The sequence below is a fragment of the Dama dama genome, chromosome 8, assembly GCF_033118175.1.
Source record: "Dama dama isolate Ldn47 chromosome 8, ASM3311817v1, whole genome shotgun sequence".
In the NCBI taxonomy this organism is placed as follows: domain Eukaryota; kingdom Metazoa; phylum Chordata; class Mammalia; order Artiodactyla; family Cervidae; genus Dama; species Dama dama.
In genome coordinates, this window is record NC_083688.1 from 13,009,488 (window position 1) to 13,035,155 (window position 25,668).

General features: G+C 53.3%; 1 protein-coding gene across 1 annotated transcript; it reads right to left on the minus strand.

The window, feature by feature from the left end:
- On the minus strand, nt 1–25,668 carry LAPTM5 (lysosomal protein transmembrane 5). The gene is made up of 8 exons (XM_061148403.1): nt 25,504–25,668; nt 9,744–9,837; nt 8,805–8,881; nt 7,035–7,169; nt 6,202–6,324; nt 4,944–5,039; nt 2,650–2,742; nt 1–1,395 (listed from the first exon to the last, which is right to left on the minus strand). The coding sequence occupies exons 1-8, from the start codon at nt 25,588–25,590 to the stop codon at nt 1,306–1,308; spliced, it is 795 nt and encodes a 264-aa protein (XP_061004386.1). The 5' UTR covers nt 25,591–25,668; the 3' UTR covers nt 1–1,305.

Genomic DNA, 25,668 nt, shown 5'->3' on the forward strand with positions numbered 1-25,668 from the left:
GAAGCGTGTTGCTGCTTTATTAAAACTTCTTCCCCATCACACAAAGCAATGACACAAGGGGTGTTGGTGGGGAGCCCCTTGCACAGCCCTCTCCCTCTGCACCCCCCTCACAGACCCCAGAGAACCTGCCTCTGTGGCCTTCTCTCCACCTTTGGATCTGTGCCCTCAGAAATCCTGGCCCCCAGGGAGGCAGACAGAACAGGTGGTACAGGTACCAAAACCTTCCCTATGGCCCCACCAACATAAGCCCCAAGGGCTGGGTCTGTGCCCACAAAGGGTTTGCCTGTTTTGACTGAACTAACCTGTGGATTTAGTCCAACAAATGCATTTGCCTGATTTCAGGGCTGAATTTCTGCTTGACCCAAGTGTCAGGCAGAGCTGGGTAGCCTACGGCTAACTGGCGGCGGACAGGCCACAGAATGGGCCGATAGTGCGTTGCTAGAGATGACCGCGGTTGAGGACACCCGTTTCCCAGGACCCATGGCTATGTGACCACACTGGCCATGAGTGACTGGTTGTTGAGGATGACAACTCTTTAGCAAACCTATTATGTGTCTGTAGGGGCTGTTTGATGATTAAAACAACTGCTACTTCCTGTTTTGGCAAATGTCTGATTGCATTTTCATTTGAATGAACAATTATTCAGGACTCACAAGGACTGAACTGACCACAGCAGGCAGTTGGGTTATTGGACTAGATTGAATTGAATGGTTTAGGGACTAATTTGAGTTTTTTTTTTTTATTATTGGATGTTATCACTAAATTAACTGAGGGTTGGCTGACTTAATCATTGTTTAAGCAACTATTGGAAGAAACTGGACATATGTATTTGGTGGGGAGGATCAACTGATGATTACTTGACTAAATTGCTCTGTGAATTGACAACTATTTACAAATCAATGCAATGGACTTTGTTGTTTGACCACATTATTTTCACTGAACTGACAAGTGTGTTTTTGATTTGTCAGCCCCTTAGTAAAACTGGTCAAGTTGAGAGTTACATAAGCAAACTCACTGACTTTAGAAAGACCAATCATGTAGACCAATGTCAGAGCTGATCGAAAGAAGCCAAGGGCTGTTGGACTGAATTTTTGAGACCCGAGGAATCATTCAGCCTAAAAGGGTTGACCCATTGTGAGCATCTCCCAGGCCCCGCAGAAAAAGCAGGCCAGCGAGGGGGACACAAGCGGATGGTCCTGAAGTCAGCCAAGTGGTTCACCCAGGCCACGGGGGCCACCAAAGCAAAGAAGCGGATTGCGAGGCAGCTCCGCCCCTCCCAGCACCAGGGCTGGGGCCTGGCGAGCGTCACACCTCTGAGTACGGGGGTGGTGCTGGGCCCCCCTCCGGAACCTTGTATGGCAGAGACACGGCTTCCTCATAAGATGGCAGGACCACCTGGGAGAGACAGAGAGATGAGGATTGAGAACAGACCAGATGGGACCACCATCCCAACCCGGGATCAAGCAGCTCCAATCCCCACCTCTGGCAAGATGATGAAAATGATGATGAGGATGACGACTAGCATGCTTTGGGTACTAACTATGTGCTGGCATTACACGAACAAGACAGGTGCGGATGGACTTGCTTCTGCCTGTTCAGCATCAAGCCCCCTTGTTCTGAGAACAGTATACCATTCTCCCTGGGAAAACTTTCTCAGTCCATGCGCTTTCAGAAGAACTGATCATCCTTCTGACCTAAGGGAGTGGATATGAGACCTGGGGTGGTCACTCAAAGTAGAATTTCATCCCCCCTGGGAATCCATCATTGGTTTGGGGACAGGTTTGTAACCCAGGCTGGCCCAATCAGACATGCTCCTAGAATGTCTTTCTTTCTGTTGGGGTTACTTAGAGGGTGAGATGTCAGTCTAGGGCTATTGGCAGCTATTTTGTCACCATGCAGACAGGGATGTCCGAAAATGAAATCATTTCTGGACATCAGGCCTCAGCTGTACCTGAACCAGACCTACACTGGACTTTCAAGTTCTACAAATTAATAAATTCCCTATTTTTTTTTTAACGTAAGTAAGATTGAGTTGGGTTTCTGACACTAGCAACCCAAAAAAAGTCTTAACCAATACAATCCCCATTTTACAGATGAGGAAACTGAGCCTTCAATAATTTAAACCAGTTGCAATTTTGCATCATTTCTCCAATCAGCTGCTTCTTAGTGCATGTCACCCTTCTTCCTGGAAGATCCCTTCCCCTTTCTCAGCTAATTTGTACCAACTGACAGTCTAAGTTTTGGTCAGGTGCCACCTCCTCCAGGAAGCCTTCCCTGAAGCCCCAGATAAGGCTAGGTGCCTCCTCTGTGCTCCCATTGCCCTTGAGCTTCACAGCAAGTTGTGACTGAATCTCCATGTCTAGGTTCACTCTGGACTATGCTCTCCTCCAGAACAAGGTGGCATCTTAATTTTCTCTGCATCCCAAGAGTTGGATGTGAGGCCAAGAAAGAGTAAGAGGCAGAAGATGTTTAATGCGTGAGTGAATGAACAGAATCCTAGACAATCAGAGTGGAAAGGGATCTTCACACTTCTTCTGGTCCAACTCTCATCTCATGAGTGGAGAAACTGAGACCGAGCCAGGCAGAGAGACCTGCCCTCAGTGACACAGTGAGGGGCAGACCTGGGACCTGACTGCCCAGCAGGCTCACCTTTTGTAGCATCTTGGAACCACTCCTCTCCTCAGCTGAGTTCATGTACTTCATGAATCTGTAGCATCTCCACACACACTTGAACATGTAGACCTGGAAAAAAGGCCCAGGTCAGGCTATGCTTCATGATCCCCTTCTTGCCACCCCAGCAGGCCTGGGACAGATGCTAGGTGCTTCCTGGGGAGCCCCAGTTCACCTCCAAAGCCACATTCAACTGCTGCTGCTCAGACCCCTCTTCTGGCTGGAGGGGGGCTCACCTGCCAGTCTCAGGCATCCAAAGTGCTTCCCTTTTCACTGCCCCACAGACTCAGCACAGGGGGGCAGTTTTGGGGAGGCTTCTGGGCTACCCTCCAGCCACCCTGGCAACATTCCTGCAGATCCTGCTTCTTCACCCCGGGGACAGGAAACTCACTACCTCCTAAGGTGGCTCCATCCCTCCCGAGACAGAGCTAACAGCCAGAAAAGTTTTCTACAAAATCGCTTATGATATGTTGATTTTTTTTAAAAGCAAATTACCAAACTGTATGCAGTAGTGTTTATCAATGCATAAAAATTATATGTACAGATGCATATATCTATCAGATGACATGAGCAATAGTTTTCTCTTAGCAATTGATATAAGAATTGGGGAGAAGTTTTCCAGGGTGGGGAGTGAAGTCCCCAGGGGTGCTTTCAAGGAACAAGAGCCAGTAAGTCTCTCTCTGCCCCTAAACTGCCTTCTAAGCAAGGTATCTGGAAGGTCCCCTGCCTTATGGAGTCCCATGATGGAGACTTAGAGGGAGCCAAAACAAATAAAATGAGCTATAAAAGAATGAAATATGAAGGGCCCAGGCAAAGCAAGCAGGTGGAGGGTGGCCAGTGAAGCACCCTCCCTCACTGGATGAAAATAAAGAATAGGAGAGGCCTGGGGGTGGAGTTCTGTGCTGGCATTTGGGCACCTTTCTCTAGCAGCATGTATGATGTGAACCCCCTACTTGGATTCCCCCAAGCCTTCAGAAATATTCTCACTGAGCATGACTGATGCTCTTGTGATAGCTCAGTCCTTTGAGGGAGGGTTAAAAGCAGTGAAGCTGTTTCCAGTTTGTCATTGAGAGCAGAGACTGCTCAGGGCCTCAGATGAAAGGAGGCAGTGATGTCTGGTAACACCACCCGTAAAAAAAGAGGGGGCGGAAATGCACCCAGATATCCGAGGTGCTACTCTCTGAGAGGTGGTGGATGGTGGGCTGATCGTCTTCTTTCTGCTCATCGGTAGTTTCTAAATTTCTACAGCGATCATATGCTACTTTCACAATCAGAAAAGAACGCTTTTAAAAGCCCTTCCTTCTCTTGAGTCAACATCAGCCTCCCTGTGGCTTCCGGCCACAGGTCCCCACTGTGGCCTCTAGAATCCCCATGAGAGTCCTTCGGGTACTTGGAGACAGTGATCACATCCCCCTTGAGTCATTTCTTTCTCAAGCTGAACTGCCCCGGTTTCACTGACTCCCTAAGACAGCAGAGTTGTCTAGCCCCTTCATCTTCCTGTTGTGCTGCTATTAACACATTACTGACCAGAGAGGTATTAGCACATCTTTTGTTACTCAAATGTTACTGACCATTGCAGGCAGGTTCTTTACCACTGAGCCACCAGGGAAGCCCATTATTGACCAGAGATGTATCAGTATGTGTTTAGCGACTGATACAATTAACACACTCCTGTCACCATATCTCTGAGAACTGGGACCTGAAATGGAACTCTATCCTCTGGGTCTGACTATTCCCGAGAAAAATAAAACCGATCTCCTTCCTCTTTCTCATCACGAAACTTCTAATAATATGACCTCAGGACCTGTCTACATTTTGGTGCCTGAATCACATAAAACTGTTGACGCGGGCAAAGCAAGACATAGGATGTGCCTTTCACAGGTGAGACCCAAGACCCAGAGAGAAGTGACTTGAAAACCAACCATACAGCTACAGAAGGGAAAGCTGGGATTCAAATCCAGGTCTTTCTGAATCTAATTCCAGACAGAATAGCTCCTCCTTCCCCTAGATCAGGGTTTCTCTGAGTCACACATTAAGTCCCTGACAAACCCAGCTGGGTCTTCACAGATCCACTTGCTCTAAATAGGGGGTTCCTGAGGATCCCATGTGGGGTCAGAGGAGCTGGTGTGGGGAGCACTGGAGTTTGGAGCCAACAGCAGTGAGGGCAGAAGTGGAAGACACGCCTCCCTGCCTCCTAACAGCCTGGCATGGGAGGGCCCAGTGCAGCACAAGCTCATCACTCCTTCCTGAGCCGTGGGGCAAGGACCACTCACCTTCAGGATGAGGACAGTGATGAAGGCGATGGAGAAGATGATCATCATCTTGATGAACTGGTGGTGAGTCATACCGTCCTGGCTGGGGAGGTAATTCTGCAACAGATTTGGGAGCCATTTCAGTGCCTCTGCCCTAAAGAACTCTAACAGGAATAAAAGCCAGCTCTCCACGCACATAGGAACACGTTATCTCAGATGATCCTTGCAAGGTCCCTGGGAGGCCAGTGCAACCTACCATCAGCCTTGTCTAGCAGGGGAGCAAACCCAGAGAGGCAAATGCAGCTGTTGCCCATCCAGATGACCCTTATCTGGCTGGTGCTCCTGTTCCCCACCCCACCCCCCAACCATGTCCTTCTCCGGAGGATAGTCTTGGCTGACAGATCCACCTAAACCTGAAATACCTGGGGGGCATGTCACCTCCCCTAGGGGCAGCTCACAGCAGGACTGGTTGATGGAAGGTCCTGCTCTGGGGGGACAACCCCTGTGGCATATGCAAATATGTGCACATATCCTTTGACATTCCTCCCTTGAGTGTGAGCTCGACTTATGGACTCACTTCTCACAAACAATAGGATGTGCCATAGGCACATGTGACCTCAGAGACCACATGGCTGTTTCCTCCTTGCTCATCTCCTCACTCGGCTACTCGCTGGGGGAAAGCTGGCAACCATGACAGGAGGATGCGCAAGCAGCCTTCTCAAAGGTGCACAGAGTTGGGAACCGAGGCAAAGAGCCCCAGAGCCATGCCCCAGTAAGCCAGCCTGGGGGTGCATCCTCCAGACCTAGAAAAGCCCTCGGAGTCCACAGTCACATGCCCTCAAGGCAACCTCAAGAGAGACCCTGAATCTGACCAACCCAGCTAAGCCACTCCCAAATTCCCGATCCTCAGAAACTACTGAGATATCAATTGCTTATCGTTTTAAGTCACTATGTTTGCGGATCATTTGTTAGAGAGCAATGAAAAACTATCACCATCTCTGCACTGCAGTTCACACTGCAGGGTGCCCTCTGGGATCCCGCAGGGCTACTCCTAAAGCCACATATCTGCCTGGCTTCTTCCTTTTGTCTAACCTGCTTCCCTGGCTCCTTTCAGATTTCTTCCTGAGAACTCTCCTTCAGGAAATCACTCGCACAAGAATCTCCCCACCCAGCTCCACTTTCAGAGAACCCAGCCTAAGCACTGAGGCACAGACAGGGGAAGCAACTCACTCAAGGCCACACCATCAGTGATGGCAGTGAACCCTCAGCCCAGACTTACCATGTGGTTCATGGACTTGAAGTTGAGATAGGTGGGCACCTCCATGTAGGAGCTGCAGAGGGTCAGGATGCTCAGGCAGAAGTCCAACAGCTGTAGGGTCATCAGTGGGACCTTGGAAGGGCTCTTTGGAGGAAGAAGACAGACCAGCAAGTCAGCCCAAACCCAAAAGCCTGGGTACCATGGGGCACAGACTGGATCCTCAGTTTGAGAGACTGCCAGCCAGAAACACCAACAATTCTCTGGTCCATGGTACCCAGAAAGAAACAGAAGCTCATTCCTCAGACATTGCCACCACAGGCTGCTGCAGACCCAGGAAAAAAGCCAGGGTGTCCTGACTGCCAGCCCAGGGTCATCTGCAGTATAGCTTGTCAGTCTCCTCAAAGGCCACAGACAGGAGAAGTGTGAAAGCAACTCTACGAAGCAGTCAGTGATTGGCACCAGGTGTCATGGGCATTCCCACCAAGGATGCTCACCATCTTTCCCTTCCTTTCTTCAACGTGGTTACAAAGGAGGGACAAAGCAGGAGCTGGGGACAGAAATGGGGCGTCCCCTTTCCTATGGTGTAAATTCACCTCTGTTCCATGCTTACTTACCACATGCCACGCGCCTTGTGCACGCATTCCCCAATTAATACTTAGACATATGGATGAGACATGATCTCAGACACATTTTACAGGAAGAAACGTGGGGTGATTTGAAGGGGCTTAGGGACTTGCTCAAGCTTACCAACTACAAAGGGGCCTTGTGGGCTCCCGCTCTCACCGGCCTGAGCGCCTCTGTCCCCCCCCGCTGGAGGTTGGGAGGCACGGGACGGGGACCCGGGATATACTCACCACCCGCCTGCTGCTCCGGGAGGCGAACTTGAGGTAGGCGGGCAGCTCGATGTAAGAGCCCAGCAGAGTGAGCAGGCACAGGAGGAAGTCCATGATTTGCAGGGACAAGAAGGGCAGCAAGTACTTCTCCCGGTTCTGAAAGGCAAGTCCAGCATGGTTGGGGTCCCTTGCACAAGCTGTCCCATGCAGCCTGAGGGTCCCTGGCGCCCCCCACCTGGCCTACAACGTCCTTCCTTCCCTGGGAACTCTATGCTCTCCCAAATCATCTGTGCAGCTCAGCTGAGGTTACCCCGTGGGGATCCACATGCCTTCCTCTGAGCGAGACTCTGGACACGGGGAGAAGGCAAGACCCAGGCCCGAGTTTCGGTGTCCTGGGAGACAGCAGGAACACCAGGAACAGTCCTCACCTACAGAGATAAGTGCGCGGGGCTCTAGGACCCGGGTCTGCCTCAACTCACTCTTACGAACCCAAGCAGGAAAGACTTTGTGTCCATTTGACAGATGAAAAGGAATCTGAGAAGACTTCCTGGAAGTGGAGGCACTGGGACTACAGCTGGAAAGAAGCAGGGGAGGAGGGGGGGGGCACTGGAGGCAGCAGGGCTGGCAGGAGCTAAGGCCTGAAGGTGTGAAAAAGAAAGCTTGCGCTGCTTTAACAATGGGTCTGGCCTCTGTGTAGCGTGCCTCCCGAGATGTTCAGTCACAGTGAGAGGCCCTGGGAGGCCGAGGCTGACATCCCTCTCCTTCAACTGAAAGCAAGTGACCACTGTGACCAGTATGAATTCATAGGAACCCACAGTTGGGGACAAAATCAGAGAAAAGGTGGTTTCGTGGTTTCTCATGTGGTTATCCAAAATCGCTCAGGAGGCAGCAGAATCAGCCCAGGCTAAAGCTCAGAAGCTTCAGGGACGATCTGATCCATTTTCCTAGCAGGACCATTTGTATCTCAGCACGACACCCCAGGAACCACCGGGAACCAAGGCGAAAGCCCTCCCTGCAATGCAGGGCTCCCGAGAGAGTGATCTTAGCTAGGGAGTGAACAGTGGTGTTTGGAGCAAGGTGAAGACGTTCCAAACCAGCACCAAATCACCACCCAACCCTGCTGGTCCTGGGATGCCCAGCCCACCATCTGCCCAGGAAGGACTCTCTTTCTGGGGCCCACTCCCATGAGTGTGTGACCTGGGCCCTGGCTTCCTGCCCACTCCCAGGGGTGCCAAGGGACAGACAGGTTCCTCTTTGCAGGAGGCTGAGCCTCAGCCTGTCTCTCTCATCCACTAGCTGGATGGCACTGAGCTAGAAGCATCTACACCCTCCCCTCTGCTTGGGCTCCTCTCACTGATTACAAAATCCACTGCTTTCCTCCCCTCCACCTAAGCCTCAAAATGCCCCTTCCTTTTCTCTCTACCAAATTCCCTGCCACCACCTGCAGTTCAAAAGGATGTGGTTCGGCAGCTAGTTCAGCCAAAGTGTCGGTGATGAGCAGCGGCCACAGCTGGCTGAGCACACCCTCACCCGTGGAGGACATATTTTCATAGGAAACCGGGGCCTCCAGCCCGAGGGGTCTGGCATGGAAAAAGGGGAGGGTTTCCGAAAGCTAAGTGTGAAGATCTCAGGGTGCAAGTTGGATCTCTGCCAAATACCTGCCTCCCACCTCTCAGCATCCAGGGCTGCCCATGTAGTGGGTGTGAATAGGAGAGGGCAGGAGGGCAGGGAGCGTTCCATGCCCACCCCCCAGGTCCCAACTCCCCTGCCCCTCCCCAACCAGGCCCTCACCTTGACCACGCCAACCAGCAGGCTCAAGCTGATGATGAAGAGCATGGTGATAAGCAGGAAGCTGGAGACCAGTTCGGCTGCAAGGCAAAGAGAGCGGTAAGAGGCCCAGAAGTGCCTTCTAGGGAGGCATTCCAGGTTCCAAGGACCACACTTTGGGAACCTCTGGTGTGGGCACTATGCCCGTGAGCAAGAACGCCCAGGACCCACTCTCCTGCAGTTCTCAGTCTCGAGGAACTACCAAGTTGCAAACAGAACATTTCAGGTAACAAGGATGGTGCAAGAGAGGGAGCGGGGTGGCAGGGGCCTGGGAAGGCCTCTGAGGAGGTGGCCCGTGAGCCAGGAGGCCAGGCAGGGACCCCGAGACAGGGCCCAGCTCGATGTGGTCGGCGCTGCAGGGGGAGGGTGGCGTGGTGGGAGCAGAAAGAGACGAGAGATGAGACCAGAGAGGTGAGCAGGGGCTGAGCCCATGCTGAGGAGCCGAGGGACGGGCGGCTGTCTGGGGTAAGCAGGGGAGAGTCCTGCTGTCCCTGCCACTAGTGCAGCCTAGAAAGGCTGGTTAGGTTTGCAAAGTGGGTCAGTCGCTCAGTCATGGCCGACTCTTTGCAACCCCATAGACTGTAGCCCGCCAGGCTCCCCAGTCCATGGGATTCTCCAGGCAAGAATACTGGAGTGGGTTGCCATTCCCTTTCTCCTGGGGAGCATCCTGAGCCAGGGATCGAACCTGGCTCTCCCGCACTGTGGGCAGACCCTTTACTGTCTGAGCCGCCAGCACCCTCCTATTTGCTCTCACACCTGGAGACTCCGTACGGACACGTGGGAATTTCTCCACTTGCAGACGTCAGAAAGGACAAGTGGCAGGGCCTCAGCCCCAGCTGGCCCACCCCTGGCCGGCGCCTCTCCCCTCACCCCTCCCCACCCTTCAGCTTCCCCTAGACCTACCGATCCTGAGGTAGCCCGTCTTCGAGAACTTGCAGGAGGACTTGCCGTGGGCCACCTCCACCGCGTGCTCAATGAACAGCAACACACTCATGATCTGGGGGCAGAACAGAGCGTCAGTGAGCCGGGGTCTGCACAGCCCCACTACCAACCCTCACACCCCAAAACTGTGCAGTCGGGGCCTGTAAAGAGAGGTCCTGGAGGAGGTGGAATGCCGGGCAGTGAGGCATCCTGGATACAGCGTGGCCTAGACAGAGAGGCAGCTCAAGCTCTTAACCTTCCTCTTCCCAGCTATGTGAATGTGGGCAAATTATTTGACCTCTCTGTGCCTCAGTTTCCCCATCTGTAAAATGGGGATAAACCTGAGAGCTACCTAAGGAGACTAATGGGGGAAGTAAAGGAGAACATCGCCGGACAGCACTAAGAACCACACCCAGTTCTTAGCGAAGCGGTAACTGTGACTACTGAAGGTCAGGCTTGAGGAAGTGGAGGAAACGGAAGACTCTCACCAGGGACTGGGCCCCTGCTGTGTACCCCTTTTTATAACGACAGGCTCTGGACATCACAAGATCTTAGTCACAGCATCTGAGCATAACAGAAATTCAAGTTCTTGGGATCATCAGCTCAGACCTGGGAGCCTCTGATCTATGAATGCCAGTCCTCCTGGTTTCTCAACCCTCACATGCAAATGGAGATAATACTAATATTTGTCTCATAAGGTTGTAGGAGGGCCAGATGGCATGATTCACTTAAAGTACCTGACAAATAATAAGCACAGTCTGTGCTATTATTGCTGTTGCTATTATTCTCTCTGGATTATAGAAGATGCTGGCTCCTTGGAAAAAAAGTTATGATCAATCTAGACAGCATATTAAAAAGCAGAGACATTACTTTGCCACCAAAAGTCCATTTAGTCAAAGCTATGGTTTTTCCAGTAGTCATGTACGGATGTGAGAGTTGGACTATAAAGAAAGCTGAGCGCCGAAGAATTGATGCTTTTGAACTGTGGTGTTGGAGAAGACTCTTGAGAGTCCCTTGGACTGCAAGGAGATCCAACCGGTCCATCCTAAAGGAAATCAGTTCTGGGTGTTCATTGGAAGGACTGATGCTGAAGCTGAAACTCCAATACTTTGGCCACATGATGGGAAGAGCTGACTCACTGGAAAAGACCCTGATGCTGGGAAAGATTGAAGGCAGGAGGAGAAGGGGATGACAGAGGATGAGATGGTTGGATGGCATCAGTGCCTCAATGGATACGAGTTTGAGTAAGCTCTGGGAGTTGGTGATGGACAGGGAGGCCTGGCGTGCTGCCCTCCATGGGGTCGCAAAGAGTCAGACATGACTGAGTGACTGAGTTGAACTGAGGAAAGGACTGTGTCTCTCTTGTTCACTGCTCTAGCTGCTGTAGATGAATGAACAGATGGATGGATGGATGAATAGATAAATCCTATTCCCTCAGGGGACCCTTGCTAAGAATGACAGAGAAGGGGCAAACCTGAAGGGCATTGCTGCGGTCCTGGCAATAGCTGTAGTTCAGCCACAACGCTGCAGTTTCAAAGGACCTCAGAGGTCACCTTATCCCTGCCCTCCATCTTCTAAGGTAGGAATCCTATACCATGCAGCCTCTACTTGAATGCTTCCATCCACAGCAAACTTAATCTTCACTGAGTTCATGTCCTTACAGCAAGCCTTCTCCCCATCATACACACACACTTCTCCAGGTGCCATCTGACCACACTGTGAAAAAGACTGTCTCCTCCCTTGCAGTGGATGGCCTACCTCTATTAATATGGCCCAAGTTTGCATGGGCTTTCTAGGCGGCCCTGCACTAGTAACTGATGCTCAGCTGACAAACAACTAGACACCCACCATCTGTTTCCCCCTGGCTGACTTGTGATGGGTTTTTTTTAGCTCAGACATAGGTTTCAATTTGTCTTCCTGCCATATTACATCCTGTTCAGGGGGCAGAAAGGAACAGCAAAGAAGACTGATGAGGAGCTAGGCTCCAGAGTCAGGCAGAGATGGATACAAATCCAGGTCATTATGTGACCTTGAGCAAGTCACTTTATTTCTCCGAATTCCCTCATCTGGAAACTGGCAAGCATTGGATTTAACGGGAAATAAATTGTGTTTGCAAAGCACTGAGCTTCAAGCCCTTCAGTGGGTGCTCAGCATAAGCTGCTTTTGGCTGGTGTGAGTTGACATGGGGCCCCCTCTACCTGGTGAAAAAGGTTTTGTTTCAACAGGACAAAAGCAGCTCAGGGCAGAAGGCAGATGTGGTGGGGGCTGTGGCTGGTACCCACAGGAAACAGCTCGGAGAGAGAAAGGCTGCTTCCTCACCTCCTGAAGGCTGGCGCTCCAGCCCCTCTTCCCCCAGTTTCCCCTGTAAAGAGGGAAAGAGAAAGGGAGGCACGTGACGGCTCAGTTCAGGACAGAACAGGGCACCTTGAAAGATGGTAAGCTCTGGGGCTCCCTGGGATATGCGAGCAGAGCACAGATGACTCGCCACAGCCGGGCTTAGAAATGCATGAGGATCTGTCAGCCGTGATACAGGAAGCCTTTGAAGTCCCAAGAGTCCAGGATTGTCTGAGTCTAGGACGAAACTCAGAATCAGACAGTCTCGACCTCTAGCTGCTAGAAAGAGTCTGTCTGCTTCTTTTATAAACTCCTTCTGCTCATTTTCTAAGCTCAGAGAGGTTAGGTGGCTGGACCAAGGACACACAGCAAGCTGGGGACAATGAGGAGACTGGAGTCCCAGTGTCCCAGGGCTATCCCGATGCCTTCCCACACACCCCGCTCCCCAAGTCACCTCGGAATGCTGCTTTTCCTGACTCCAGAGGGCTCAGATACTCTGATCATGTACCTATGTCAATAAAATCGTTTGCACACACTACTCTCTGTTTCTTGATTCCCAAATTATACGCATGTGCTACCATCCTGGTTTAGAGTGAACATCATAAAACCTATACACAACATACCCAGAAATGAATAGAGAACATGACTGAACAATTCAGAAATTGTAATATTGTCACTCTGAGGCCCCAGTGGTCACCTTGGGTATCACCCCACTTTGGAAGCCGGTGCCAACCCACAAATCATTCCCGAGATTCTCAATTCTGGCCCTAACACTCTCCCATAGCCCTGCTGCCGTGTCTGCAATCCTGCTACTAGCGTCCTAACTACCCCTCTCCAACCACCCCCTCCTGAATATCCTGGGATCTCAGGAAGGAGAGGGAAGAGGGGGGACATTTATACAGCCTGATTCCATGCCCGGTTCACCACCCACACCATCTCCGTGATCCTCCCAAATCCAGCAAAGGGACTGTTCTTAATGCTCCCACCCCCATTTCACAGACGGGAAAAGTGAGGCGTAAAGAGGTCCGGTAACTTGTCCAAAGCCTTTCAGCTGGTCATTTGTGGGACCCCAGGCCAGTGAGCGCTAGATCTGATTTTCTTCCCCGCTCCAGTGTCCTCCCAGCATCTCCCCACCTCCTGGCTCTGCCTGAGGTCTGCCCTCCTCCCCCACTCCCATGTGAGAGCCCAGTAGAGCCAGCAAGGGCCCCGCCTCCCCTTCCCTCGGCCGCCTCCTCCACCTCCCACAGCTTGTGTGAGAAGCAGCAGCAGACACTAGAAGCATTTCCACTTTTGTAAAAGACCACCTGTGCTTAAAACCAAGCTCTTCCTTTACCCCGTTTCACCTTCTCACCCAACCTTCCGGTAGGAGGAGAGAGATAATCCTGTCCCCATTTGCCAGATAAGAACCTGGAGGCTCACAGAGGCAGGAACCAACCCCAGAGCAACCTCAGAGTCTGACTCAGACCCCTTGCAGAGCAACCTCAGAGTCTGACTCAGACCCCCTGCTGGCCTCTAACCGTCAATGGAAGACACCAGTCCCTGATCCAGGAGGAAGACAGGCATCTCAGTTCCACAGGAGATGAAGGAACTGACATTCCCTGAGCACCCGCTCTGTGCTCAGACCTGTATCTACAGGCTTGCACCGCCATCTCCCAAAACCCTGCAAGAGAGCCAATATCTTCCCCATGTTAGAGATGAGGAAAATTCACGTGCCCTGAGTCATGTGGCCTGGCTGGGATATGAACCCTGTTGCCTGGGCTCCCAGAGTCCAGGCTCCACTCCAGGCTGAGTGGTTGATCTGGGGCCCAGCCCTGGTCTCACCAACCATCTGCCAGCCCTCCCCAGGCCACCGACCCTACGCCCACAGTTCAAGGGACAACAGCTGGGGTAGAAGAGGCCTCTCCCACTGTCTCACAGCTAGATAACCCTGGCCGAGTCCTGGCTCCTCCCTGACCTCAGCTCATCCCCTCCAGCCAATGAAGAGAGTCACCCCCATTCTCACTGGAATGGCTCAACTCCTGCCGCCCATGGCATGTCACACCCAGGCTGCCCAGGGTCTCCCACCCCGGAATGTACCCCACTCATCAGAAAGTCCTCACTGCTCCACCCAAGTCCCCAACCAAGAGCTGTTTGTAGTTCCAGAAAGTACCTGACTTACCTATAGCATACGCTGGGAGAGACCAGGAAACCCCAAGAGTCCAGACTGCCCAGGCCACCTGGCCCTCCCCTTCCCCTCACCTCCCTCCTCCCACCAGAGCAGAGCTGTCCTCTCCCTGAGTCTGAGCGCCCGCCTGGGCCATGATTCATGCCCTCCTGGGACAGGAATGGAGCTTCTCTCCTCCCACAATGCCCGGGCACACGGCATTCACTTGCCCACCTGTTCCTCCATCATGGCATCTTTGGTCAGTTACAGCTAAGAGCCAGGGTGCTGGACTCAAGTGACCCTGCCCCTACCCCAGCTCTGTGCCCTTGAGCAAGCTCCTAACCTCTCTGATCCTCAGTCTCCTTCTCTGGGAAATGGGATAATAAATGGACCTGCCTGGCAGGGCTGCTATCAGGTCAAACAGCACTCCAGCCCTGAGCCTGGAATATAGCAAATGCCCCATCAGTACACACTGTTGGGCAGGTGTACACCTGCTCCCTTGTTTGTTCATCCAGTAAACACTCTCTGAGCACACACCGCCTCCAGGCCCTTTCTGGAAAGGCCTCTGACCCTGGCCTGCAGGTGTCACAGTCCCCAGAGGGACCCAACAGGTAACCAGAGTGATCACAGCCATGTCATGGGACATGCAGGAGGCTGAGAGTCCCTGATGAGGGACTGATCAGAGCTGTCTGGAAGGCTCCGGGAAGGTTTCACCAACAGGAAAAGCTTGACCACGGCTTTGAAGGAGAAGTAGGAGTTTTCCAGCAGAGAGGAGAGAAAAGCATTCCAGGAAGAGACCTGGAGCGTGGCAGTACAGATCCAAGGAAACTCAGGGGCAGGAATGACTCTTCCCTGAAAGAGGGGACTTCACCGTGGGCATGTGGAGCCCAGAGAGAGGCAGTGACCAGCCCAAGGCCACACAGCGAACATACTGCAGAAACCATCAGCTTGAGTCCTCTGGACACCGCACCAAGGCTCAGGCTAGGCCACCGACCGCAGAGTTCTGACCACGCTCAGCCCGCCCACTGCCGCCTTCACTCTCCATTCCCCTTTCTCACCTCTTCCCTCGCCTTCTCCCTGGTTTCAGTTCCCACTTTCATCCCCACCCCAGCTCTTCTTTCTCAAAAACAAACACACAACTTCCCTAAGCCGTTGCGATGGGGGAAGTGGCTTGGGAGGCCAGGAGAATTTCTACTTGTTTTCCTGGCGGTTCTGAGGAGCAACAAACAGCCGGAGCTAAAATAAAAGGGCAGCTGAAGGAAAGGTACACAGCTCAAAATAGCCTGGAGTTAAAACTCCCCTCCAGGTCCTCCCCACCATTCTATGCAAAACAAAGAACTCTCTCACCCGAAGAAAAAAAATGGACGTTAAGGTTGATTACCCCCAGCTCCTAGATAGTCCCAGCTTCTGGCCAGTCCAGAATTCCTTGCCCCAGCCGTTTAAGAGATAACTACTCTGAACGACCTTGGAGAAGAACAGGACCCCTTAAGACAGTAGATTTCCCCATACGTGCCTATATATACTTACTCGTTTCTTGGGTTAGTGCAGCAGCTCACTTATCTGACTGCTGCCCCTTCTTGCCTCATTAAAGGGGATCTGTTCCTGTAAAGTGCTGGTCTCGTTCTTTTCCCAAACGTCGCCTTCTCTAACTGCCTTTCCCTACAGCAGCGGTTGTAGGAGGAGAGGAGGAAGAGGGAGAGCAGGGGTATAGGAGCACTACTGAACATGGCCGTGGCCATAACGGTGGTGATGCCGCCGCTGAATGGAGGAGAGGGTCAGGTCAGGGCTTGACAACGGTGGGGGAGCTGGGAGGCAGGGACCTGGCTGCCCTGTGGCTGGGTTATGATCCTACGGGCAGTGATGATAGAGGTGACGGTGGAGGTGGCAGGGTGGTGGTGACGGAGCTAGCCACAGGCCTGCTGGGAATTGTAATTAACTAACTGCAAAGGCTGTTAGACCATGCTGTTGCTGCTGATGTCCACGGCACACCTGACTGCATGATGTGATGATGGTGGTGATGAAGGTCATGGCGAAGGTGGTGATGGCACCAGATCCCCTGACTCTGGGGATCAAGCACCATTTCCCAGTCCAAGAATGGGGGCCCATGCTTCTCAGACCTCCTAAAGGGGCTTAGGATCCAACCTTTCATAAGCAGGCAGGCAGAGACCTATCCTCTGAGCTTCCAGGGGGTAAAATCTACAGAGAGATCTAACGCTCAGTGAGCATCTACTATGTGACAGCCGGTACGTGGGCCATTTCCTGTCTTTTAACTCCACTGACTCCTCCTCACAAGCCAATGAGGTCAGAACTGCTGAACCACTTCCAATCGGAGGAGAACGGGGCCTGTGGGTGCCTCAGCCAAGGTTGCACAAGGAGTCAGGCCCCGGCTTGTCCTCCGCCCTCACCGACAGAAATGAAGCGGTTCACACAATGGGAAACCGGTCCCAAGCGCACAGTTCTTCCAGCCTTCCGGGGCTGCTCCAACCTGACCCCACATCCTCCAGCTCTGGGGGCCAAGGAACTCATGGACTCCTGCACCTTCAGGCTGTCATTATTGTTGTTATCTTCCTCCTTCCCATCATCATCATCATCACCCCCTCCCTGAAGTTCAGTCCTCTCCACCTCACCCACCCACCCTGTTTTCCCTGGGGCAGTGGTGGGGGCGGTGGGTGCCCAGGGCTGTCTAGCCAGAGGATGGGAGAAAAGAACCAGATGCTTCAGTGTCGGGAGGAAGCTCCCCTCCCCCAACCCCACCCCATACTTCCTGTCACAGCTTATCAGGGGCAACTGGGTGGGGGCCATTCCCCCCTCCCGCCTCTGCGGTGCTATCTCCCCAGACACCTCCCCAGCCGGCCTAGATACCATCACTGGTGCGCCTTCCCAGAGCCACGGCTCAGCGGCTGCCCCAGCCAGGCCGCCCTCACTTCCCTGGGAGCCCAGCTGCACGGTCCTCCCTCCCATCCCCGCCCCCTCCTCCTATCAACCGCCCTTCCTTCGCCCCACCTGGCCCCTCGACGCCTCTGCGTCTCGGTTTCCTCGTCTGTAAAACAGAGAGAAGGCCCCACCCACTAGCAGGGCTGTTGTGCGGAGCAGATGAGGTTGACAGACGTCTGCCACCAAAGACATGATCTTCAGAAAGAGCAAGTGACCGTGCCTGGGGTGGACAACAAGCCAGAGGTCCCCGTGGCCATGGTAAGGGCCCCACGCTGGAAACAACCCGTGTCTATCCCCTCCCTACAAGAGGCAAACATACTCTGATATATTCATGCAGTGAAATAGTATACAGCAAGGGGGAAACAAAGTGGATACACACAGTCATGCAGAGAAAGGTCACAAACACAGTGTTGAGAGAAAAGAAGAGCCCGTGATGTGTCAACTCATCCCTGGGTGCTTCTAGAACTACGAGGGTTGAAAGAAGTCAGTGAGGGCCGCGTAATGATGAGCAGGGGCCACCAGGGGCCCTTGGGGGCTGGTCCCGTCCTATTTCTCAGTCTGGAGGTTACCTGGATGTTGCATCCTGAAAAAGGTCATCAAGACATGTACTTATAGAAATTATGCATCAATAAAAGTTCTGCAAAAGTAAAATACAATTGAGATTGGCAGCCACCTACTCCGTGTCAGGCCCTGGGGATGACGAAGATGAATCAGGCCGGGCCAAGCCCTGGATGAGCCTTCACGCCTCCAGGCCAGACCACAGGACCCCCAGGGCCCCCACAGGTGAAGGTGGGGGCCAGCCTGGGCTAGGGGGAAACGCTGAGAACTCAGGGTCTAGGAGTCGGGGCTCTAGGAAGGCTTCTGAGAGGTGGTGAGAATTAAAGATCTCTCCCAAAGGGCAGTAGGAAGGGTGTTCCAGGCAGAGGGAACAGCAAAAGCAAAAAAGGATGAGGCGCATTTAGGAAACTGCAAGAAGCTTCTCTTGGGGAACTGTGTCCTGGGCTCAGCACATCCCAGCACACAGGAGGCCCCCAGGAAATGGTAGCTGCCGCTGGGTGGCTGGGCTGGTGGAGGGATGCAGGAGATGCTAAAGGGACATGTGCTTTTCCAGGGATGTGACTGTGAGGTTGGCAGGAAAGGGAGAAAGAACACTCCAGGGAGAAGGAACAGCTCGTGCAAAGGCCGGGAGCTGGCAGAGAACACGGTTGGGATTGCACACCCCATGGTTCATCACCTTGCAGTGAAAAGTGGAAAGTGCCGGCACGGGAGCAGCTCGCTCTGGGCCCACGTCCGGGAAAACCAGTGCGTCATCCTCTGAGCCCCGTCCCTTGCCTGTGCTTCGAGTGCGACAGTCCAGCAAGGCCTGCCCTCTGCTCTCTGCCCTTTGACCTTTCAGACCTGCCCCTGTGAAAGAAGACAGGAGGGCAAGCCTTCCCCTGAAGGAACAGGCACTGAGGGTGAACTTTCTGACCCGGTGAATCCCAGGGGGTCTCTGCTATTCCTGGAGGATAGGGGGCTGGTCATCCTTTATGGGCACCCATTTAGGGGCTCCGAGTGAGCCTCCAAGCTGAGTCCATGCTCCCATCCTCCTCCACTTCCTGCACATCCCCAAACTATCCCCAGAAAGCATCAATTCCTTATTTACCTTCAGGGCAAACGCCCCCCCTGTGATAATAAGTGTTACTATGACATTTAGGAGAGGTCATTTCCCCCTCATTTTACAGGTGAAATAGAGACCGCATCTTTGCCCACAGGCTCAGTGTTTCTAAGAACAAGGCTCACCGGATATTTCTGTTGAATCCCACTCCACAGCTGCCAAGAAACCTGCCCTTCCCCCGCCACCGTCTGGAGCAACAGCGGCAAAGCCTGGGCCTCGAGCAGGACTCTTGGGCTCTTGTTCTGGATCTACCCCAGGCTGCAAAGTCGCTTGGCCTGTCCAAGCCTCAGTTTCCTCTTCTGTCAAATGGGGGCTCCAGGGGTAGCTCCCATTTGTGAGGCACTTGCTGGGTCTCCCACCTCACTCTCTTTGAGTCTCTGACTGTGCCGGTCATGGTTATTGGCCCCCCATTGACAGGGGAGGAAACTGAAGCTCAGAGAAGGAGAGGGACCCACTGTGCCTGCAGCAGGCAGGGCTGAGAGCTGGAAGGCGCCCAGCCAGCCCCTTCGCTCTGCAAGCTCCCTGCTCAGCTTCCTGCCTCATGAAAGGCTCTGGGCCCCCAGTGGGGTGGGGTCCCCCGGGAGACCAATGCAGGCCTCAGTAAGCTCAGATAGAAGTCCCGGTTCTGAGCCACTGCCCTGGGCTCAAAATAAAAGCCTCCCTTCCGGGGCAGTGGGGGGCGGCAGCTCTGGACTAGGGTGCTGACGGAGAACCTTGGCCTCCGCAGGCCCTGCCCTCCAGCCACAGGGCCAGGTCTGAGTGAGGCCCCAGCCCCTGCACTAGGGAGGACCCTCCGCGGGGCTGGTATGGCTCTCTGACAGCAGTGGGACCCTCCAGCCAAGGTGACCCCCCAGTGGCTGGAACCACCACTCACCACCTTCCATTTCCAGAAGCCCTTTCTTTCTCTTTCCTTGGGCTTGAGAACCAGGAAGTGGGGATGGGATGAGGCTCAGTCTGGGGTCTGGCCCATCCAGGCCCACCTCACACAGATGAATGGCCACCATCACTCAGCCCACCAGGCCTGGGGTAGCAAGAAGAGCCCAACTAATTTTGCTCCCCAGAAGGCCCTGCCTGCCACCCCACATTGGGCCCAGTGGGTCCAGGGGTCCCACTGACATTTTATAAGCTAGAAGGCAGGGTGCACACCCCAGAGATGGGGAGGACAGCTGAGTTCCCACCAGGGTGCCTTGGCCATGGCTCTGGAGAGGGGCCATGATTCCCACCCTACCCCCACCGCCCCCCCATTCAGGCAGCATACAGAGCAAGTTCTTTCTGCCCCACATGGGGCCACTGGGCGTGAAGGCAGAGGTTCTAACAGATGGACCTAACAGTTAGGACCTATTTTTAGACTCTGAACAGATGAGCTCTAGAAATGGGAGTGGCCTCTGGTCACGTCCCACAGCCCACACTGGGCACTTGCCTGCCAGCCCCCCTCTCTCATAGGGCCACATCAGCTCAATATTTCAAAACCATCACCCTTGAGACAGGGACCACTGGCCCCATTTAATAGATAGGAAACTGAGGCCCAGACAGCAAAGGCAACTGCCTGCTCAGTCACAGCATCAGTGAGTGATGGAGAAGAGTCCACGATCTTTTCAGGCCCCAAAGTGGAGCAGAGAGAGAGGAGCCACTGCAGTTCTCAGGAGGACCAACAAGAGGGCTTCCTGGAGGAGGAAGCTTCTTCCTATGAGCTGGACCATGAAGAGGAAACGAACGCTGGGTGAGAGAAGGGCCTCTCAGACAGACGGACCACCCCTGGGCCATGGACCAGGTAAGGAGTTCATTTGTGCACCCATGAGGCTCATCCCACACACCAGGTGTGTGCTGGTAGCTGAGATCTGGAGCACCCATCTCCCTGTGCAATCTGGAGCAAGTCAGGGACCCTCTGGAGCCTGTTCACTCCTCTATGAAATGAGAGAACTAGGGCAAGCAGAGACCCATGAAAGAAGCCAGAGATTTGTTCCAGTTTCTTACCCCTGCTGACCTCTGCAACCTCCCTTACCACACCTCATAAACATTGCTCCCTCCATCCCAGCTCCATGAGCTTCTCAGGGCTTCCAAAGCTTCACCTGCTGCTTCCTCGGCCAGCATGCCCTTTTTTCCTCTAGGTTCTCAAGCAAAGTCCTGTTCATGCTTAGCACTCAGGCTTCCTCCCACAAGCCTTGCCTGAATCCCCAGCCTCCACCTGGTGTATGCTCAGTAGAATCCAACTCTTACTCCAGCTCCGTGGACTATAGCCCACCAGGCTCCTCTATCCATGGGGTTTTCCGGGCAAGAATACCGGAGTGGGTTCCAAGGGATTTTTCCTGACTCAGGGATCAAACCCATGTCTCCTGTGTGACTCAGGGATCGAACCCATGTCTCCTACATTGCAGGCAGATTTTTTACCTCTGAGCAACCAGAGAAGCCCATATCTTCTATGCCAGGGCTGAGCTAAGGCGGCTTGTCTGTGCCCCCATCCAAGCCAGCACTGTTATCCTTCAACACCGTTATCACAGCTTTTCCTTGGTAGGTTGGAACCCCTAGAGGACAGAGGCCATGGAAGAGTCAGGCCTGTGTGCTGGCCTGGGGCTGGGCATGGAAAAGAAAGACATGTTGAGAGCGAATCCACATTGACAAGAGGGTCCTTTAAATAATAGAGGTTGAGTGATTTCTTATTAGCAGTGCCTCAGACATGGAACCTGCTGCCAGCAGACCTGTTAGTCAAGCAGAACACTGGTGGAGAAGCAGTCTCTTTACAGTGGAGAAACACAACAGACAGGACCTCAGCCAGGTGATCAAGGTCAACATCAACAGTGATAAGACATGTGGAAGTGTATACCCTCGATATGCAGTGCAGAGAAGGGCACTTTACCTCTGCAATCTCCCTCCCAAAACACATTGTCCAAGTCTAACCAGGAGAAAACCACCAGACAAGTCCCATTTGTTGAATATCTGACAAAATGCGTGACTAATATTCCTCAAAACTGTCAAGGTCATCAAAAATGAGGAAAATCCGAAAAACTATCATAGCCCAGGGAAACCTAAGGAGGCGTGATGACTATATACAACTTGGGATCCTGGGAGAGAAAAAGGATCTTAGAGAAAAGCTGAAGAAATCCGAATAAAGTATGGGCTATGGTTAATAATAGTGTATCAATACTGACTCATCAGTTGTGACAAATGCACCATGTTAATGTAAAAGGGTATCAATCCGGGAGCCCAGAAAGGGGGTATACAGGAACTCTGTTCACAGTTCTTCTGTAAATCCAAAACTGTTCAAAAATAAAACATTTATTTTTAAAAGTAAATACATGTTCATTGTCGCAAATACTGAGGATACAGAAAAGTAGAAAAAAAAATAGAGCTTTCGCAACCTGTAACCCAGAGACAAGCCAAGGCCAGCATCAGTCTCATTTCCTCCTGGCCTTGTTTCAGTGTATCCTCTTACTACAGGGCTGAAATCACTGTGGGTGTAAGCTTTTTATCAGACAATGAATTTCTAGTGGAAGTCCAGGCACCTTGGGAGGGAGATATTTCTCGGCAAAAGGATCTCCTGGGGTCCTTATCTCCTGCCATTAACTTGGGACAGACATGCTTTGGGCTGCCAGATAAACCAGAACCAAAGAGACCAATTTATGAAAGTTCTCTGACTCCTCTAGGTGTGCCACTTTGGGTCAGAAATCATTTGTGACCCAGGGAATCCTCTACACAAACCCAGTGAAGTGGGGAAGAGGGTCCTCCGGCCACTGGATGTGGAGGTCCTGCAGTAATAACGCCCCAATGACTCAATAAACGGTGGTACTGTCTCAGGATGACAAGAGCCTGATTTAACCCTCCCTAGAGGGGCCCCGTCCACGAATAGCTCTCCGTGTGCAGGGCTGTCACCCACGACTGGCTCCAGATGACACCACTCTAGGTGATCAATACATCTGGAGGGCAGCTTCTACTTTTCTATCCATATGTTCAAGGCCCTGACAGTACACCTGCTGCCTGACTGCCAGGCCACAGAGAAAGCCCTGCCCTTTCTGGGAAGGAGCAAGACCTCTCACAGCGAGGGCAGGCGGACCATCCTCCACTGGAATCAAACAAGCATCCCAGCCCAGAGAATACTGCCCAGGCCGGCTTCTAGACTTTTCTTCCCTTCTCCTGCCTTCTGCTCTAGGACATCCCATGGCTCCCCATGACCCACATGAAAGACGGTGGTTCTCAACTGGGTGTGATTTCACCCCCAGGAGACATTCACAGTGTCTGGAGATATTTTGGGTCATCACAGCTGGTGGGGCGTTATTGGTATCTTGTAAATAAAGGCCAGGGGATGTGGCTAAACATCTGACAGTGTACTGTTCACTCTCCACAACAAAGAATGCACCAGTCCCAAATATCAATAGTGCCCTGTCGTCAAGGTCCAACATCTAGCTTATCAATCCAATCCCCTCCCACCTCCTACTCCCCAGCCTAAAGCCTCTGGTTGGTCTGTGTAGGGTCCCAAGTGCAAGCCACAGTCCTCAGCCTCCACAACTTTGCACACCTATCCCTCCCAGATCCACCGTCCTCAGAACCAGACTACACCTCTGCCAGTGGCACTCCTCCAAGAAGGCTCCCTGATCACCCACCCACACTTCCTCCAGCTCTGTGGGCAGGGGCTGATGTCCCGTCACTGTGTACAGGTGAGGATCTCAGACGGCATGAGCAAAAGAAAACCTCAAGAGTCACAAAGTCAGGGGTTTGCAGGGCAGACTCCGGGCCCCACAGCCTGCAAGTAGATTTGACTCGGTCTGCCCAGGGATTTCTTTTTTTTTTTTCTCAAATCAGTCACCAACACGGAGACAGCAGAAGTTGTGACATAAAAGCCCGTGTTTCCTGTTTCTGCAAATGTCACAAGAGTGGCGGCTGGGGCCACAGAGCAACAATCGGCGGAAACAGAAAGCAGCTGCCAGAACAGACGCAGAACAGGCTTCCCAGGTCACGGCGAGGTCCACGGGCCCCAGGGCGCTCACTTACAGGAGCTGCCTGGCCCTGAACGCATCGGCATTTGAGGCCTCTGAGCCAGTCCACACCCCTCATCCATCGTCTTGTAAGGGAAAAGCTGAGGCCCCAGGAAGCAGCCTGTCCAGGGTTGCATGGCCAGTTAGCAGCAGAGTAAGGGTAGAGACCCAGGGGCCTGCTTCCCACAGGGACACCCCTGCTTAGGACACTGTGTTTCCAAGAACATGATACAATCTCAGAGCTTGAAAAGGCCCTAAGGACTTGGTCTGGGGACAGTCAAGTGCCTTTCACTTCTCTCAGAATCACTCTCACACTGGCAGGAGCCTGGCAGAGCAACCTCTGAACTCCGCCCAAAACCAGTGTTCTGGGGATCTGACCGCTTGACTTATGGGTGTGCCAGCCTCAGGCTCTGCGTCTGAGGCCCTGCTAATAATAATTTCAACTGCCTGTCAGGCCCCTCTACGTGCCTCGTAGATATCTATACCCTTGATCCTCGTGACAACCCCATCAGAGGGGTATTATTTATTATTCTCAAGCTCATTTTTTTTTTAGACGAGGAAACAGACATTCAGAGAGGTTAAGTAAGTGGCCCAAGGCTGCACAGCTAGGAAGTGATGAGGCCAGGACTGGCGCAGAGAGTCAGGATCCAGAGACTGTGCGCTGAACCCTGAGCGGCACCAGCGCTCTGAAGGCTGGGCTCTGGCCACGGCCCTGCCGGCTCTGCCTGCTACAGGAAGCAGATGCAACCAGGTCTGAACGGTTTACAGCAGCCTGCCGCAGCGTTGCCGGATTTAGGCTAATTTTAAGGAAGCCCTTCCAGGCTCATAAAAGAACTGTTAACCACAGGCCCTGAGTCACCCTGGGCGGGAGGCACTGGGTCTGGTGAGCTGCGTGTGTCTCAGAGCTGTGGGCTGGGGGGATGGGTCTGGACAGGGCCCAAAAAGAGAACCCCAACCTTCAGCCACCTAGACAGAGGGAGAGCCTCTGGCCCGCGGGGGCTATGACTCGCCCAGAGTCACTCTGAGTTTATAAGACACAAGACTCAACGCCTGGCTGTGCGCACCAGCCTCTGAAGGGGATCCAGGGGGCCTGTTCCTCCTCAACTGGCCCCAGTCTCCAGGGCCAGGCCAGTCCCCCCACTCACATGCAAGTCAAGCCAAGAGGACTCTGGCCCCTCTGGAAGCACAAAAGGGAGATTCCCGCTTCCCATCCCTTCCAGTGGCCCAGGCCCCAGGGAGAGAGTCGGTACAGCCGGGCCTGTGACCTGACCCCATTTCCTGACAACACTCCCGGCTCACGTTCCTCCCGAGATTCCGGGTTTCCAAAGCACTTTCACATCTGGGGCTGTGTGCTCCTGAATGAGCTCGTGGAGCTGAAGGTCCCATTTCACAGAGGCAGAAACTGAGCCTCAGAGAGAACGGGAGCTACATTCGCTTAGAACAAGGACCCCCTCCTTCCACTCCTGCCACTGCTGCAGAGGTCCCCCCGCCCCCAAACCCCACTCCTGGCCCGCACTTTGGACAGAGAGGGACCCCAAGGCCCAGAGCAGGGAAGGGACGGGGCCGGGGTTCTACGAAGAGGGGGTGAGCAACGGTCCTCCCGTTCAAGGGGTTCAGTAGTTGGGGGGTGGGGCTCTTTCTCTCTCTGTTTCTCACACACACACACACACACACACACACAGCGCCCAGGGCCACCCGCACACTCACCACATGGTAGATGGCCAGGGCAGTGGTAGCGATGCGGGCGTTGAAGCAGCAGCAGGTCTGGCGGATGGCGGCCGCGCGGGGCGCCATGATGCTGCCTCCCCTCCTCTGAGGCACTGGCGGGGAAGGAACTAGGAGCCTGGAGCAGGGGCAGAAAAGGGGAAGCTG